Source organism: Nicotiana attenuata, unplaced genomic scaffold, assembly GCF_001879085.1.
Source record: "Nicotiana attenuata strain UT unplaced genomic scaffold, NIATTr2, whole genome shotgun sequence".
In the NCBI taxonomy this organism is placed as follows: Eukaryota; Viridiplantae; Streptophyta; class Magnoliopsida; order Solanales; family Solanaceae; genus Nicotiana; species Nicotiana attenuata.
In genome coordinates this window covers 761,190-778,995 of record NW_017670336.1, presented here as the reverse complement: position 1 = coordinate 778,995, position 17,806 = coordinate 761,190, and the positions used below count along the sequence as shown (strand labels likewise).

General features: G+C 39.2%; 1 protein-coding gene across 1 annotated transcript; it reads left to right on the top strand.

The window, feature by feature from the left end:
• Nucleotides 1-5,901: 5,901 nt before the first annotated feature.
• LOC109238040 (cytochrome P450 83B1-like) lies at nucleotides 5,902-17,358 on the top strand. Its single transcript, XM_019404468.1, has 2 exons — nucleotides 5,902-6,063; nucleotides 16,750-17,358. Exons 1-2 carry the CDS (start codon nucleotides 6,016-6,018, stop codon nucleotides 17,353-17,355), a joined length of 654 nt encoding a protein of 217 aa, XP_019260013.1. The 5' UTR covers nucleotides 5,902-6,015; the 3' UTR covers nucleotides 17,356-17,358.
• Nucleotides 17,359-17,806: the final 448 nt, after the last annotated feature.

Genomic DNA, 17,806 nt, shown 5'->3' with positions numbered 1-17,806 from the left:
GGTGGGCTCGATAGGACCGATGACATCCATTCCCCAGGCAGCGAATGGCCAAGGTGAGCTTGTTGCATTGAGCTCATTTGGCGGCACTTTTATCATATCAGCATGCACTTGACATTGGTAGCATTTGCGGACATACTAGATGCAATCCGTCTCCATGGTCATCCAAAAGTAACCGGCCCTAAGTATCTTCTTGGCCCAGACAAAACCATTCATATGCGGGCTGCAGGTCCCAACATGTATTTCCTCAAGTAGTTTAGAAGCCTCTTTTGCGTCGACACATCTTAGCAATCCCAAATCAGGAGTTCTTCTGTACAAATTTCCTCCGCTGTGGAAAAAGTGATTGGACAATCTCCGGTGCGTTTTTGAGTGTGGTTTGCATGCTCCAGGTATTCTCCTTTCGCGAAATACTCCTTGATGTCATGGAACCAGGGTTTTCCATCCCTCTCTTCCTCGACGTGAGCATAGTAAGCCGGTTGATTATGGATTCTCGCTGGGATGGGATCAATGAAAATTTTATCCGGATGCTGTATCATGGATGACAAAGTGGCCAAAGAATCGACAAACTCATTCTGAATTCTGGGAACATGCCGAAACTCTATCTTCGCGAACCTTTGTACGTGGTGCAGATATGGCAATATCTTAGAATTCTTGGTAGCCTACTCTCCTTGTACCTGGTGCACAAGCAAATCTGAATCACCGATTACTAGCAGCTCCTGAATATTCATGTCGATCGCCATGTTGAGCCCTAGTATGCAGGCTCCATACTCTGCCATGTTGTTAGTACACGGAAATCTAAGTTTAGCAGATACCGGATAATGTTGACCTGTTTCTGATACCAAAACCGCTCCAGTTCCCACTCCTGTGAAATTTGCAGCTCCATCGAAGAACATCCTCCACCTGTTGTATGCTTCGGTAATGTCCCCTCCTACGAATGACACCTCTTCATTAGGAAAATACGTTTTCAAGGGTTCGTATTCTCCTCCCACAAGATTCTCAGCAAGATGGTCTGCTAGTGCTTGTCCTTTGACCGCCTTTTGGGTTACGTAGACGACATCGAACTCACTTAACAGTATCTGACACTTAGCTAACTTCCAGTCGGCATGGGTTTCTGAAATATGTACTTCAGGGGGTCCATCCTGGATATGAGGTATGTGGTATAGGCACGGAAATAATACCTCAACTTCTGGGTCGTCCAAGTCAAAGCACAGCAAGTGCGTTCCAACAGAGAGTATCGTGCTTCATAAGGTGTGAATTTCTTACTTAGGTAGTATATGGCTTGCTCCTTTCTCCCTGTCTCGTCGTGTTGTCCCAGAACACATCCGAAGGCTCCATCCAATACGGATAGATAGAGTAGCAAAGGCAGTCCTGGCTCTGGCGGGACCAAGACTGGTGGTGTGGACATGTACTCCTTGATTTTGTCGAAAGATTTCTGACAATCCTCGGTCCAGCTTGTCTCGGCATCTTTCCTCAGCATCTTGAAGATGGGTTCACATATGACTGTGGACTGTGCTATGAAGCGACTGATGTAGTTGAGACATCCTAGGAAGCTCATTACGTCCTTTTTGCTCCTAGGCGACGGTAACTCCTGAATAGCCTTAACTTTAGACGGGTCTAGCTCGATCCCTCAACGACTGACAATAAATCCCAGTAACTTTCCTGCGGGAACCCCGAATGCACACTTTGCGAGGTTCAGTTTTAAGTTGTACCTCCTTAACCTGTCAAAGAACTTTCTCAAGTCTGCTATGTGATCCGCGGCCCTCTTGGATTTGATAATGACGTCGTCCACATACACCTCTATTCTTTGTGTATAATATCATGGAAGATGGTTGTCATGGCTCTTATGTAAGTAACCCCAGCATTCTTTAGTCCAAATGGCATCATCTTGTAGCAGTATACCCCCCATGGTGTAATAAAAGCTATTTTCTCTGCGTCTTCTTCATCCATCCAGATCTGGTGATAACCCGCGAAGTAATCTACAAAGGATTGGAGTTCATGCTTGGCACAATTGTCGATCAAGATGTGTATATTTGGCAGTGGAAAGTCGTCCTTAGGGACTTGCTCTGTTTAAGTATCGATAGTCAACACATACTCTGACCTTCCCATCTTTCTTCGGAACTGGTACAATGTTGGCTAACCAGGTTGGGTATTCACTACCCTGCGGACTTTGGCTTTTGATCTGCTTAGTAACTTTCTCCTTGATTTTCAGGCTCATATCTGGTTTGAATTTTCTGAGCTTCTGCTTCACCGGCAGACACATGGGATTGTAGGCAACTTGTGGGCCACTATGGATGTGATCAAACCGGTCATGTAATCATACGACCATGCGAAGATGCCCTAATATTCCATTAAGAAACGAATGTACTCTTCTTTCTCTGTTGGTGATAAGTGAATGCTGATGCGAGTCTCCTTGACGGACTCGGTGTCCTCCAAGTTTACTGCCTCAGTTTCGTCTGTAGACATGTGATTTTTGACCCTCCCCAAGATTTTTATATTTTAGCACGTAAATATTTAATTTAGGCCTAATATAGCTATTTTAATTAATTTTACTCTTTTACTTTATTTTATTACAAGAAAACGAAAATTACAAAAAAAAAATAAATAAATAAGTTCATTTAATGTTTTATAGTCATTTTAACCTTGGAAAAAAAAATACAAAAACAGTTTTGTTTTAACGATTAGTCTTTTTTTTTTTAATAAATATTTTTACTTAGGTAGACTAATTAATATTTTTGATAATACTTTTAGTTAATTAAACTAATTTTTAACATAGCTAGTCATAAAGGCCCAAGTTTCTAGCCCATTTCTTAAGATCAATACCCAATACCCATTAAGCTAATCCTAGGGACCCTTCTAGACTCTTCTTTGGAACAAAAAAAATAAATAAAAAGACCCTAAGGACTTAATACAAAAAGACCTAGGGACTAATTGGCAAAATACACAAAATATAAACCTAATCCCTACCCCTATTTAATAGTACCTACACCTAAAATATAGGACACCCAAAACACACTCCCTAGATCCGCCGTTCCATCGTCCATTGATAAGAATTCAAAAGCTAAAAATACAGGAAAAAAGCAAAAAGAAAAGGACCTAAGGAACGGAACCCAGAGAAAAATGCTAAAAATGGCAGTTTCCTTTTTTGGCTAACAAGGATCCGTTGCAATTTCAATGGAGAAGGACCCCATTTGCTCCCATCTTCTTCTTCATTAGAAAAGGAAATCAGCGCCATTTCTTCATAAAAATTAAAAGCTCCGCAGTACACAAAAACACGACCCCTCTTGGCTTCGTCCTCTCCACGTCGACTGAAGCAGTGCCATTGACGACCAAAAAACGACGTCACTCCTTCACCTCCATTAATCTCCATCCCGTCAGTGAAAGCTAGGTCCGTCGTCGAATTTTTTTGCGTTTCCGGCGAGCTTCAGGGTATAGATCGTAGTTCCGTCGAGGCTTCCGACCACCGCTTTGGTCATCAGTAGAGTTCCATTTCTGTTGAAGGTCCACTTTGAGGTTCATATCTCTCACCTTTGTGTAATTCTATACTGATGAATGCTACTTCCTCCGGTCCAAAATAAGTGATTTTTTGGATGTTTTCACACAGATTAAGAAACCCACCTTTTAGCATTAATTAGCAATAAAATTGACCATGTTAACCTTTACTATCTCACATAAACACTCCTAACACATATTCCAACACTATTTACTCCAAGGACAATATAGGAAAAAAATAATTAATTCATTCTTGAAATCTGAAAAAATCACTTATTTTGGACCACAAAAAATACCAAAAAATCACTTGTTTTGGACCGGAGGGAGTAATATTTTATTGCTGAAATTTTGTTGAAATCTGACCTGATGCAAATGCAGATCTATTTTTGTGTAGTCAATAGATGTTCTCTATGTAGTTTGTAAATGTTCGTGTTGACATTGAGAACTACCTGCAAATTGATTTATTCTATTTAATGTATGCCGATTTAAATTTTATATGGTTCATTCTTCTTAACAGGATTTAAGGGTCATTCAACTCATATGATGTTCGGCAATTTAGTTTTGTTAATATTAGTCATCCATGATTTCATGTTGCTGATCTTTAATTTTGTTAGTTAGCCAAGTATACATGGATAAATAATTTTGGGGTTGGATACAAGTTTGAATTTGGTTGATATCATTTTAATGGTTTTAAAACTGCCTGGACTTTTAGACTAGAGGAATCAAAAGCTAACTTATTCTTTTTATGACAAATTCATTACGTCTTTTTACTTTGTCACGTGAATTTGTCATTGCCTCACATCAACTCTCAAAGTAGTCTAGAAAAATAATTTATAAATATCCGCAGTTTGTTTTAGTTGAGTATGTTTTTTGGAATAATTTGAGGCGCGCCATGACAAATAAAATCCCAAAACTCATGGCCCTCATTTAATTAACTTTAATCCTTTAGAAATCGAGGCGTGCCATTTAGCAAAATTTTCCATGGCCCTCGCAAAGTTAAAAACGCGTAGTTGCTTTAGGTGCGTTATTTTAATAATCTACTTTCCTAAACTCGGGTGCACATTTATGTGACCCAAATCCAAATCTCAACGTTAGATAAAATGTGTTATGGGCTACGGGTGCATTTATGTGACGTGGCTCGAAACATATTTTAAATAGCGTTGCAATCTTTCTTAAAATAATTAAATAAAAGCGGTCAAAAGTTAAAATTGTACATAGGTTCAAAATGTATTAAAATCAGATAATAGGCCAAATTATAACAGTTGAGCGACCGTGCTAGAACCACGAAACTCGGGAATGCCTAACACCTTCTCCCGGGTTAACAGAATTTCTTACCCGGATTTCTGGTTCTAAAACTGTTAAACAGAGTCATCCTTTTCCTCGATTCGGGATATGAACCGGTGACTTGGGACACCATAAATCTCCCAAGTGGCGACTCTGAATCCATTAATAATAATCCCGTTTCGGTTGTCACTTCAAGTTGAAAATAACTCCCTTTATTATACCCTCTTCCGAGGGTGTAGTGAAAAAAGGAGGTGTGACATCGTCCAGGTTGGACTTAGGCTTATTCTCAAAGTTTTCAACCTCCCTGACAACTTCCTCATGTATTTCATCTTCTTCATCCGAATCACTATCCTCATATTGCGTTGCCTCATTACATGTCACAGTCACCGGTTCATCGGGAAAAGTAATAATAATGCTGTAGAAAGAAAAAGTGTGGAAGATAATAATGAATAATAAAGAGCAATGCATTTGATTAAAACTGAAAGACATCCAAACAAGTACGGCTCGATGAATCGAGCATTTATTTTGAAACAAGTAAGTCTTTTAAAACAAAATTACTGAAAATCTTAGATGCCTAGAATGACAATAGAAATAAAATCTGCCAAGCTACCCAGGGACTCGGCGGGCCCGGTACGGTGTGGCAGTCCAGTTCCTGAGAACAGCTCCCTTCTCCACAATCTGAATGGTGAGGCCTTCTTCCTCCTCTTCCTAAACTATTGCACTGCATTGTATCATCTATTCTGACTTTTCCTTTGCTTTTAGGATCACTTGGAAGAGGAGGATGTGGAGGACCTTTAGGTATGCTGATGATGCCAGTATGTGCGAACCAACCTTTGGGGGAATGGGAATAGTCAAAAGAACGAAAGAAAAACAAAAGGTAGCCAAGTCAGTAATAGTTCTGAAAGGAGTACTTGCAGTATTTAAACATATATTGCGGAAAGATGAAATTCGCGTCCTAATTTGGGAGCCTCGTTGTGCCCGAGGTAGGCCTAGCGACAAGTTGATTTGGAGAAATTAGATGCCAATAAATGCCCCATTTCATTAATATAAAAATAGATGAATCCCATAACGACACTAAGATAATAAAGGTAAGTCACTATTGGCACTTGGCCTTATTACATTTAGGAAAGCAAATAAATCTAGCCTACTTGGTCCAGAAGGACCTTCCCCAGACTCGTTCTTTCTAACTCCATCAACCAGGTTCCCCAGCTCTCGCAGATCCAGCAGCAGATAGGCTCTAGCCAGATGTCCTCCTTCGCCCCCTTCAGCATCTCATTTTCTGCAAAACAAAAGGTTAGGCCCTTTCCCCCTCCAGGTTCGTCTATTTATACAGTAATGATTAGCATATTGACACTTTATTTCTCCAAATTAATGCACACAATCGTGATTACGTCCGTTGGGATTCGTAAAAAACCCGATGGACTTTTGGACGAGGCTTGTCTTAAAGGGTTATTATGCGGACAACATATTAACCCGGCTAGGTTTGACCATGATGCATGTACAATTAATCAGAGTAAGGCTGCTATAGAGGTCTAGACTGGGACCCTCAAGCGGACAACTTGAGGGGGAAAGGCACGGAGCAGTCGAACGCACCGCTGATCGACTAGTTTTACCGCAAATACGCCTTTCTGAATTTAAAGGGTGATATATAGGAAGAGCGCAAACACTCATCAAGCGTTGCTATAGGATTGATTACGCACGAGTGAAATATGATGTTGAGCATGACTTATGCAACAATAAATAGCATGTTGTCAAGTATTTGCACGTAAATAAAAATGATAAATGCAGTATTTAAATAATTGAAAGACAGTTACGGAAAAAGAAAATAAAGAGACAAGCCAGTTTCAGGAAAATGAAGAAATCATAAATAAGCAATTAAATCCAAATAAAGGGGAAAGGGTACACAGGATAAAGCATGCTTGGACTAGTTCACAAAAATAAGTTCGTTATGGTAAGAGCCTAAAAATATCGCCAGCAGAGTCGCCATGCTGTCGTGCCCCCTTTTTCCTTCGTAGAGTCCGGGTTTCGACATTCATGGGGGGAACAACTCGTTTCCTTTTGGGAGTTGGGTATTTTGAAGAGTCGCCACCTAACGGATTAAGGTGCGTTAGGGCACCTAGAGCGATTAATTCATATAACTAGTTTGCATTACCAGAGATTAGGGTAATGGCTCGAAATAACCTTGAGAGGAAGGTGTTAGGCACCCCTCGCGGTCCACAACGGTAGGTCCCAGCCGAACTTAAACAATGTGAATTAGTCAATTAACAAGTAAGCACGTATTTACAAATAAAGTATTTTTCCCCCATCTAAATGCATATATGATCAAGGAAGTTCAAATAATGAAGATAAAAGAGGTTTGGACAGCTTACACATGTATATGTAAAGAAAGGGGAGTTTAGATAATTTAAACACATATAGAAATTGGGAAAGGGGATTAGCCTACAGGATCAATCTGTGCAATGCCCGGTAATCCTCCTCAACTAGAGGGGCTACACGTGACATTAGCACGCAGGTCATCATATCCTTTTACTACCCGTTACCCTCCCCTTAACGGTTATATAAGTGAATTTGATTAACGACCCCTAAGCATGCTGTTACCCTTCCCTTCCTTATGGTCCTGGAGGAGCTTAGGACATCTAACTCTGGGTAGTTCTAACAAACCTAAGGTATTTAAAAGGCAAAAATCTAGGCGACAAACAAATAACATGTAGGACAAGCAAATAGGGAAAAAGCAGTTAAAAGGCTCATGTTTACCTCTGCATGCATATAGGCAAATAAACAACACGTACTAAAACACAGTATTTAAGGTAATTTCTAAGAAAGTAATCCTAAGGACAGGATATCGTAGNAACAACACGTCTAAAACACAGATTTAGGTAATTTCTAGAAAGAATCCTAGGACAGGATATCTAGGTGAACATCAGTACACAGATCTTGCAACGATATTTTAGAACTCAATGGCAAGGTCCAAGTCGGTTTGCTTATTGGTTTTAAACCTGTGAGACTTAAGCAGTTTATACACAATTGAAACAAGTTTCTAGTTTTATAAGGACATTGACCACCTAAGGCTTGCCTAGGCGTGGGGACTATACGTGATCACAATTACAGGAACTGTTTGAATAGTTTGAGATTGTTCAACCTACGAGCATGCTGACCTAGGTGATACTGGCTATAACAGGCGATTTGTCATTTGTGTTTGGAGACATGATACCTATACGTGAGCTTGTTTTAAACCTTTTCATGGACAACTACTGATTTAATCGAAATAGATGTGGTTCAAACAGAGTTCCTAAGAACATGGTATCCAATGCATACAAGAATGACAGTTTTATTAAGATTATTAGATAGCAGGACGTCTATGTGACAGTACTTAGGAATTGAGCATGCAACATACTGAAGCAGTAAACGTGAAGGCCCTAAAAGCAGGATATCTAATGCACAAGTTCAACATGGTTAGAATTCAAATAAACACAGTAATACTAGAACATGGCTTCTAATGCAGATTTGCAGAATATAAAGCCTATAGCATGTTTCCTACCCAGTTTTACCCACAGTATCATACAACTACCCTCCCGTTTCACTAGTTACCCCAACATCTGTTTACAAATAATTATTACAGACCAGAATTGGATAAATTACATAAATGCAATAGTATTAAATGATAGGGTGCCTGATGCATGCCCAAAGCATACCCGGGGTACCAGGCCTTCAGTAGTCTCAAATGCCAAAGATTCATAGCCACATTTGTGTCCAGGTGTGTCAGAGTTCCCTAAGGACCTCAAGGATCCCGGGCAGTGCTCACACCCAGACTTTTCTCAAATAAAGACTGATTATGCAGTGTGGAAGAGCCAGCCCTGATATGCCAGAGTTCAGAGAATCTCAAGGATCTCTAAGCAGTACACATACCAGAGAGGCAGAACTTAATAACCTAAGAGTAAGTGGGAGCGCTTGATATGGTTTGAAAGACTTAGTTAAAACAACTTAGGAGTGAAAAAGGTTTTCTAGAATAGACTTGTTTTGAGAAAATACTAGTAATGAAAGCCAGTTTTTAAAAGAATACCGATAGCATTTGAAAACGGTTCAGAAGAGAGCAAATTAAGTAGACAGCCAGTTAGTCATAAAAGGTTCAAATTCACAAGTACTATTGCAGGCAGGCTTGCACATTGGGAACATATAGGAACCTCATTGAGGGTACATGAATAGGGCAGGGAGGCATGTAGACAAGATAGAACACTTAGGATCTTCGTAGTTTTACTAAATTAGCCAGGATAGCAGGCAACTAAAACATGGAGTAAAGATGTGGATGACAGAATCAGACACACAAGTAGGGTCCTAGCATGATCACATAGTTAAGGGACTAAACATGAATTGCGAACAGGCAACATCAGATAAAAGGTGAAGTGTAGACATGATAATTATATATTTGTATAGGGCAGAATTTAGGCATGCTAGATAAAGCCGTAGGTAGGCTAATATAGTTAGACATGCTAATCACATATTGAACAGGATTGTGCTAAGCAAGACAATGAACATAAACAAGAATAGAACTTATAATTGATGAACTTAAGGCAGTAATGAAACACATAGGGCTTAGCTTTAAAAAATAATCAGGGACATACCAGTTAAGAAGAGAAAACACAGAATGCGAAGCAAATGTTGAGTTCGCCTTAACCTAGTCGATTTATGCTAAAGCCCTAATTTTCTCATATTGTGATTCGATTCTGAGTTCTTCGTGTTACTTGTGCAATGTTTCGTTCTGTGTTTGATTCACATGCTTCCCTTTGTCAGATTCATTGTTTTTCAGATCTGTGCAGATCTGAAAAGGCCGGGGACCTAAAATTAGGGTTTTTGAAAGTAAAACAGAGACGGGATCATAGGCTTAGGAATCCCTGGATTTAAGATGAAAAGAAGAAGGATCTTACCCAAAGTCGAACCGAATGGCCTGACACATGCTAGAAAAACCCAAAGGTGTACACAGACCTGCCTAAGTCCCTTGAGAATCTCCTCGAGGATCTTGGAGATGGAGGTACCATAGCATAGAAGAGGCATTAGAGGCCTGAGGTGGTGAAGAACCACCATATGAAGGCGGTAAGTGAGTGTCGGCGGGGGAGGGGGGGGAGGGGAATTAGGGTTAGAGTTAGAGAGCGTTTGAGAGACGGAGAGAAGGGTGACGGTGGGGGAAAGAGTGAAAATGATTAGGGTTAGAGGGGGGTATATGGGTTTAATTAAGGTAGGGGGATCCTGGACCGTTGATTAAGAATGATCAATGGCCAGGATTGGCGGGTTTCGGGTCGGGCAGATAGGGTACTGGGCCTAAGGGTTTGGGCTTAATTTTATAAGGTGGTATTGGGCTGGTTAGTTTTAGGCTAGAATTGTTATAAAAGAGGCTATTTATTAAATACTCAAGTAACTGAATAAATTTAATTTGTAAAATAATTAACTAATTGCCAAAAATGATTTTATGCATAGAAATGTTTTATAAATAATTATTTTTGTATTTTAAAGTACAATGGACTAATTTCTGGTAAAAAATGATGCAAAAATGTATGCATGGGCTATAATTGCAAAGTTATTGCAATTATAGCCAAAAGATCCCAATTTGACTATTTATGAAATAATTGGAACTTAATAAGACCATAAATGGTAATATTAAATCAAGAAATGTTTTAAAATCATCTGTAATGCAATTTTGTAATTTTATACGAAGAAAATATTGAGATAAATTAATTTAAAAATATAAAAATTATGGAAAAATACCCATTGATGCTAATGCATAGTTTTAAAGGTATATATGCACTTCAAAAATATTATAGGGAAAAATTGGGTATCAACAATATCCTCGATAGCTTTGATCTTATCGGGGTTAATTTCGATACCCGATTCGACACCATGAAGCCGAGGAGTTTACCCGAGCCGACTCCGAAGGCACATTTCTCTGGGTTAAACTTCATGTTGTACTTCCTCAAGATTTCGAATGTTTCCTGCAAATGAGTTAAATGGTCCTCTGCGCGCAGGGACTTAACCAACATATCATCAATATAAACTTCCGTTATTTTACCTATTTGTTCTTCGAACATTTTGTTAACTAGGCGTTGGTATGTGGCTCCTGCATTTTTTAGCCCGAAGGGCATTACGTTGTAACAATAAGTTCCAAACTTAGTAATAAATGAAGTCTTTTCCTGGTCCCCCGGGTTCATCTGAATCTGATTATACCCGGAGTAGGCATCGAGAAAAGTTAGGATCTCGTGGCCGGCCGTAGCATCGATCATGCGATCGATGTTGGGCAGTGGGAAAGAATCTTTCGGACACGCTTTGTTCAAGTCCTTATAGTCTACACACATTCTAAGTTTGTTTCCTTTTTTAGGAACTACAACTATGTTGGCTAACCACTCAGGGTATTTTACCTCCCGAACAGATCCTATTTAAAGAAGTTTGGTTACCTCGTCTTTTATGAAAGCATGCTTTACCTCGGACTGATGCCTCCTTTTTTGCTTCACCGGTTTGAACCTGGGGTCGGTGCTTAGCCGACGTGTGGGGATTTCTAGTGGAATCCCTGTCATATCTAAATGGGACCAAGCAAAAGCAATCCATATTATCAATAAGAAATTGAATGAGTTTTTTCCTGAGTTCGGGGGTCCATCCCGTTCTCAGGTATACCTTTCTCTTGGGCAAGTATTCGATAAGTATGACCTGCTCCAGTTCCTCGACAGCTGACTTGGTTGCATCGGAATCTTCGGGAATGACGAAGGTTCGAAGAGTAAGGAAATCCTCTTCTTCGTCTTCGATTACCTGTTGCTCCGACTCCATCGAAGCTGGGGGCTGTGATTGCTATTTAGCCGTCTGCTTACCTTTGGTGCTCGATTTCTCTAAGGTCGAAGGCTCTAGTATCGGCACCACTTCCTCAATTGCAAACATCTCTTTTACATCATGTTGCTCTCCGTAGACTGTTTTCACTCCTTCCTCTATTGGGAACTTCATCATCTGGTGAAGAGTTGAAGGCACTGCCCTCATGTTGTGTATCCATGGTCTCCCGAGGAGTGCGTTATACCTCATGTCATCTTCGATGACATGGAATTTAGTGTCTTGCATGGTCTCGGCTACATTTACTGGCAAGATAATCTCCCCCTTTGTTGTTTCGCTTGCCATGTTGAAGCCATTTAGGACCCGGGATGCAGGTACAATCTGATCTTGTAGGCCGAGTTGTTCCACGACCCTCGATCTGGTTATGTTCGCTGAACTACCTGGATCCACTAAAACACATTTAACTTGAATTTTATTTAAAAGGATAGAGATTACCAGGGCGTCGTTGTAAGGCTGAGATATGTCTTCTGCTTCCTCGTCACAGAATGATAAGGCGTCCTCGGGCACATAGTTCCGAGTCCGTTTTTCTCTTGTGATCGACACCTTGGTGCGTTCGAACACAGGTCTCTGCGGGATATCGGCGCCGCCAACGATCATGTGGATTACATGTTGTGGTTCTTTGTTCATTTTTTATTGAATCTCTCTCCCTGAAATGGTTTTTGGCTCGATCACTGAGGAATTCTCGAAAGTGACCCTCGTTGAACAACCGAGCCACTTCTTCCCTTAGCTGCCTACAATCTTCTGTTCTGTGACCATGCGTGCTATGATACTAACACATTAAATTTGGATTCCTCTTAAAGGATCGGTTTGGATTTCCCTAGACCACCTGGTATCTTTGATTTTTCCAATAGCTTAAACGATCCCTGATGCGTCTACACTAAAATTATACTCTGACAATCGAGGTGCCTCCGCGGGATCGGTGTGTTTATCAAACCCGTTCCTACTCATGAGCCCTTGAGAACTTTGACCTCGATTGTTTCTCCAATCATTTCTGGGGGTGTTTCGACCTGAACCGTTGTTCCTCCGATCGACGACTGATACCGCTCTTTGTTTGATTTTGATTCCCTGTTCGTATCCCTCGGGGGCTTGGCTGTGAATCTGTTAGGATGAACGGAACCCGAGGGGGCTCCCAATTGGTCGTCCTCGACCCTGATTTTTGATTGATAACGGCTGTGCACATCTGACCATGTCACAGCTGGATACTTGATCAGGTTCTGCTTTAATTGTCGAGATGCATTCGAGCTCCTTTCATTCAAACCCTGCATAAAAGCTTGCACTGCCCAGTCATCCAAGACCGGTGGTAACTCCATTCGTTCCATCTGGAACCTGGACACGAACTCCCTCAACATCTCGTCGTTCCTTTGTTTTATCTTGAAGACGTCTGATTTTCTCGTGGCCACCTTTATGGCCCCGACGTGCGCTTTCACGAAGGCGTCTGCTAACATAGCAAATGATTCAATAGTGTTAGGAGGTAAGTTGTGATACCTAATCATAACTCCTTTTGACAATGTTTCTCCAAACTTTTTCAATAAGACTGATTCGACTCATCGTCATTCAAGTCATTTTCTTTGATCCCGCAAGTGTATGAAGTAAGATGCTCGTTTGGGTTGGTTGTCCCGTTATATTTCGGTATATCGGGCATGCAAAAATTCTTAGGAATAGGCATCGGAGCCGCACTTTGGGGGAATGATTTTTGTATGAACTTCTTGGCATCTAATCCTTTCAAAATTGGAGGTGCCCCCGGTATTTGGTCAACACGGAAATTATAAATTTCCACCTTTTTGTCATTGTCTTCAATCTTCTTTCCTCCGGACTCGATCCTCTTGGTGAGCTCTTCGAGCATCCTCATAATGGTGGGGTCAGTACCCAAGTCGTTTCCATTTGACCTTTCTGTGGCTGGCTCAACACATCGATTGTTTTCATGTTCAGCCACACTCAGAGTCTTATTTTGACTTTGAAGTTGAGCAATGGCGATCTGTTGAGCTTGCAGCATCTCGAATATCACTTGGAGGCTGATTCCCCCATCACCCACTCCTTGTGTTCCTTGGCCACCAGGCCGGGCTTCCCTGCGTACACTCCCTCCGGGGTCTGTGCCTAAATTCGCGTTTAGAGTAGTGTGTGAACTATCATAAATTGGTTCCATGTTTGGCACTTCCCCGGGATTTATTGGTGGTACACTGACCCCTATATTGTTGTTTTCACCAAGACCTTCGTTGTCATGAACAGGTGCATTTTATGAGCTAGACATGTTTCTGCCTGAGAATCAAAAATTCTTGACAAGAAAAAGTATAAAAATAACGTGTGTAATGAGAATCAGTAAAGAAATAATCACTACTCCCTCCGTTCCAATTTATGTGAACCTGTTTGACTGGGCACGGAGGTTAAGAAAAAATAAAGACTTTTGGAATTTAAGGTCTTAAACAAGTCAAAAAGAACCCTGGAGTATTTGTGTGGTTATAAAAGCTTCTCATTAAGGGTAGAATTGTAAGTTTAAGCAAAATTATTTCCAAATTTAGAAAGGGGTCATTCTTTTTGGAACGGACCAAAAAAGAAATAGATTCACATAAACTGGAACGGAGGGAGTATTATGTTTAGCCCCACGGTGGGCACCAAACTGTTTACCTCAAAAATACGAGTAACAATTAAATTTAATTTGTGATTTTAAAGATATGTGATTAAATTCAATACCAATTAGTATTCAAGAAATATGAAGTAGAAATGAAAGGAATAAGTAAATCAAACCAATGTTACTCAGCAGTGGTGACCTCGAGCTTAGTGACCACGAGATGGACTACGAGCAATAAAGTAAGAACAATAAATGTAAAGGACAGTAAAGAACAATTCTGATGAACAGTAAGAGAGAAAAGTAGGATAGTATATTCTTGCCAATGATCAGATGATGTTACAAATGATTGGGGTCCCCTTTATATAATAGGGGAACCCTAAATAAGGTATATTTCTATTTACAGTAAGCAATATTCTTGATACAGCTGTCTAACCGCCTAGTACGGAATCGTACAATCCTATTCTGGGATTTGCGCCATGATCTAGGGGACGTGGCAGGAATCTAGCTCAATCTGTTACAAATCCATAACGGTACTATTTCGGGGTCGAGCATACTTGGCCTCGGTATGCATCGTGCTCTGTCCTCGACCTTGGGTCTGGTCCCTCGAACTTGAACTTGATCTCACCTGAACTCGGGCTTTGGGCGATCTCTCGAGCCTACAGATCGTAAGCATACGATCTCGACCGTATACAAATAATTAAGTTGATAGTTCACTGTTGGCTTGCCTAACGACGCCATCACGGTTTATAGTAGGAATTGGATCGTGACACGCATTCTCTTTCCCTCACTGTTAGAACGCTTCTTGAGTGACTACCGATAACAGCCACTTCTAATTGAAGACGAAATTTCTGTAAAAGAATTACAAGAATTCGATGGAGATGATAGTGACCCTAATTCAGTTTTTAACTTCAACTGCCTTCGCCATTCGGGTTTATTTAACAGTCAAGAAATTTGTTTAGTGAGAGAAAATGAGCTTTGCTAAGTGGGTAACAATGGATAACCAGTGAGCATGAAAGTGAAAAGATAAGAAGCAATCTAAGCTATTAAAACCTAAGGTGAACAGATGGCTTTAATCAAGCACTCTACTGAACATCACAAGGATTAAAATTAGAATCTATCAGTATTTAAGGATTAAAATCACGAATTCCCATTTTGACTATCTAAGACATCCTAGTCAAGTGGAAAATCAAGTGTGAAAAAAACAGAATTGTAATGTCATTGCATATATAAATTATATAGTTATTCCTGCCGTCCAGCCGACTGATTCATCCTTAAATAGTAATCATACAATTAAAAAAGGGAAAAGGAACAGTTTAACAAAGATCTATATATTGAAATCATCTGACATGTATACTTTACAACTTTACTAGAAAACTCAAATATGATGCTCTTTCTGTTCTTATTAGTAACCCTTCCAATTGTCCTAAGTTTCCTACTTCTACCAGCCAAGAATGGAAAAAATGTTGTGCCACCAGGTCCCTTAGGGTTGCCTTTAATTGGAAATTTGCATCAATTTGATAGTTTAACCCCTCATCTTTATTTTTGGAAACTTTCCAAGAAATATGGAAAATCTTCTCATTAAAACTTGGTTCAGCTAAAGTTATAGTAGTTTCTTCAGCAAAACTTGCAAAAGAGGTAACAAAAATACAAGATTTAACATTTTGTAGTAGATCTCCTATTCTTGGGCAGCAAAAGTTGTCTTACAATGGTCTTGATATTGGCTTTGCACCTTAAAATGACTATTGGAGGGAAATGAGAAAAATTTGTGTTGTTCGTTTGTTTAGTCTCAAGAAAGTGCAATCTTTTAGTCCGATTCGCAAAGATGAAGTCTTTAGAATGATCAACAAGATATCTGAAAAAGCTACAGCTTCAAAAATAACAAATTTGAACAATATAGTGATTTCACTAACTAGTACAATTATTTGTAGAGTTGCTTTTGGTATTAGGTATGATGAAGAAGCACATGAAAGGAGGAGATTTGATGAAGTTTTAGCTGTGACTCAAGAAATGATGGCTGGCTTCTTTGTGTCTGATTATTTTCCTTTCTTAGGCTGGTTAGATAAACTTTCTGGAAGTATAACTAGACTTGAGAAGAATTTTAAGGAGTTAGATGAGTTTTATGAAGAACTTATTGAACAACATCTCAATCCCAAGAGGCCAAAATCCTACTTTAAAGTTATTGAGCTTCCTACTATAGAAAAGTCTTATTCTATTTTTAAAAGAATAAAAAAGAGTATCATATAAAATGAAACAAGAATAATTATGACTAAAAACAATACATGCAGGGGCGTAGCCATCTTGCTTGAAGCGGTATCACGTGACACCGCTTTGTCGAATTATTTTTGTACTCTATATGTATAAGTAATAAATAAAATTAAAATATTTGGTACAAATATAAAAAATGACACCATTTGTCGTTACAGTAATTTATTCATTTGTTCACTTCTTCGAATATCAACACTGCTTACGAAAATTTCTGCGTACGCCACTAAATATATATATATGATTTAACAATATCTGCTTTTGTTTTTCCCTCCCAATTTCTTTTGTAGAATATACTAGTTGGTGGAACAGACACCGGGGCAGCTGCAATAGTTTGGGGAATGACAGCCTTGATAAAGATTCCAAAAGCCATGAAAGAAGTTCAAACAGAAATTAGAAAATTAGTTGGGAGTAAGAAAGGCACGGTGAATGAAGATGATATCCAAAACCTACCTTATCTCAAAGCAGTAGTAAAGGAGACATTTAGATTGTATCCACCAGTTCCACTCCTGGTTCCAAGAGAAACAATGCACAAGTCCATACTAGAAGGTTATGAAATTCAACCAAAAACTATTATTCATGTGAATTCTTGGGCTATTGCGAGGGATCCTGAATACTGGGAAAATCCAGAAGAATTTATACCCGAGAGATTTTTGAATAATAATATTGATTTTAAGGGTCAAGACTTTGAGTTGCTTCCATTTGGAGCAGGGAGGAGAGGTTGCCCAGGTATTGCACTTGGTGTTGCAACTGTGGAGCTTGTACTTTCCAATCTTCTTTATGCATTTGATTGGGAGTTGCCTTGTGGGATGAACATACAAGACATTGACACAGATGTTTTGCCTGGGCTCACCATCTATCTATATAGAATAGGAGAAGCAAAACCACTACATTAAGACAAGTGTCTTAGTCACAAAAAGCCAAGTGGCATTTTTAAGACAAAATAAACTACTTTTCTAACTAACTTTTTATTGAATTTTAAATTTTGAATTAATTGGTTACACTACTTGAATTAATAAATATAGATATCTTAATTATCAATAAAAAACGAAAAATACAAAAAAATATTCTACTCATTCAAATTGGAGTTTTAAAATTATTTTACAATAAAAAACAAAAATAACAAAAAAAATAAAAAACTACCAATTTAAATTGGAGAGTAATTTCTTCCTAATATAGTTGTAGTAGTGTGTGTGTGTATATATATGGGAGTAGTTATTATACTAAATTGGTTTTTTATTAAAAATTCATATGTCAATTTAACTATAACTATATATATATATATATATATATATATATATATATATATATATATATATATATATATATATATATATATATATATAT

Coding starts and splice junctions, on each gene's coding strand:
- LOC109238040 (XM_019404468.1), top strand. CDS start 6,016: ATGTCCTCCTTCGCCCCCTTCAGCATCTCATTTTCTGCAAAACAAAAG. Junction 6,064..16,749: donor CATTTTCTGCAAAACAAAAG/GTTAGGCCCTTT, acceptor TTTCTTTTGTAG/AATATACTAGTTGGTGGAAC.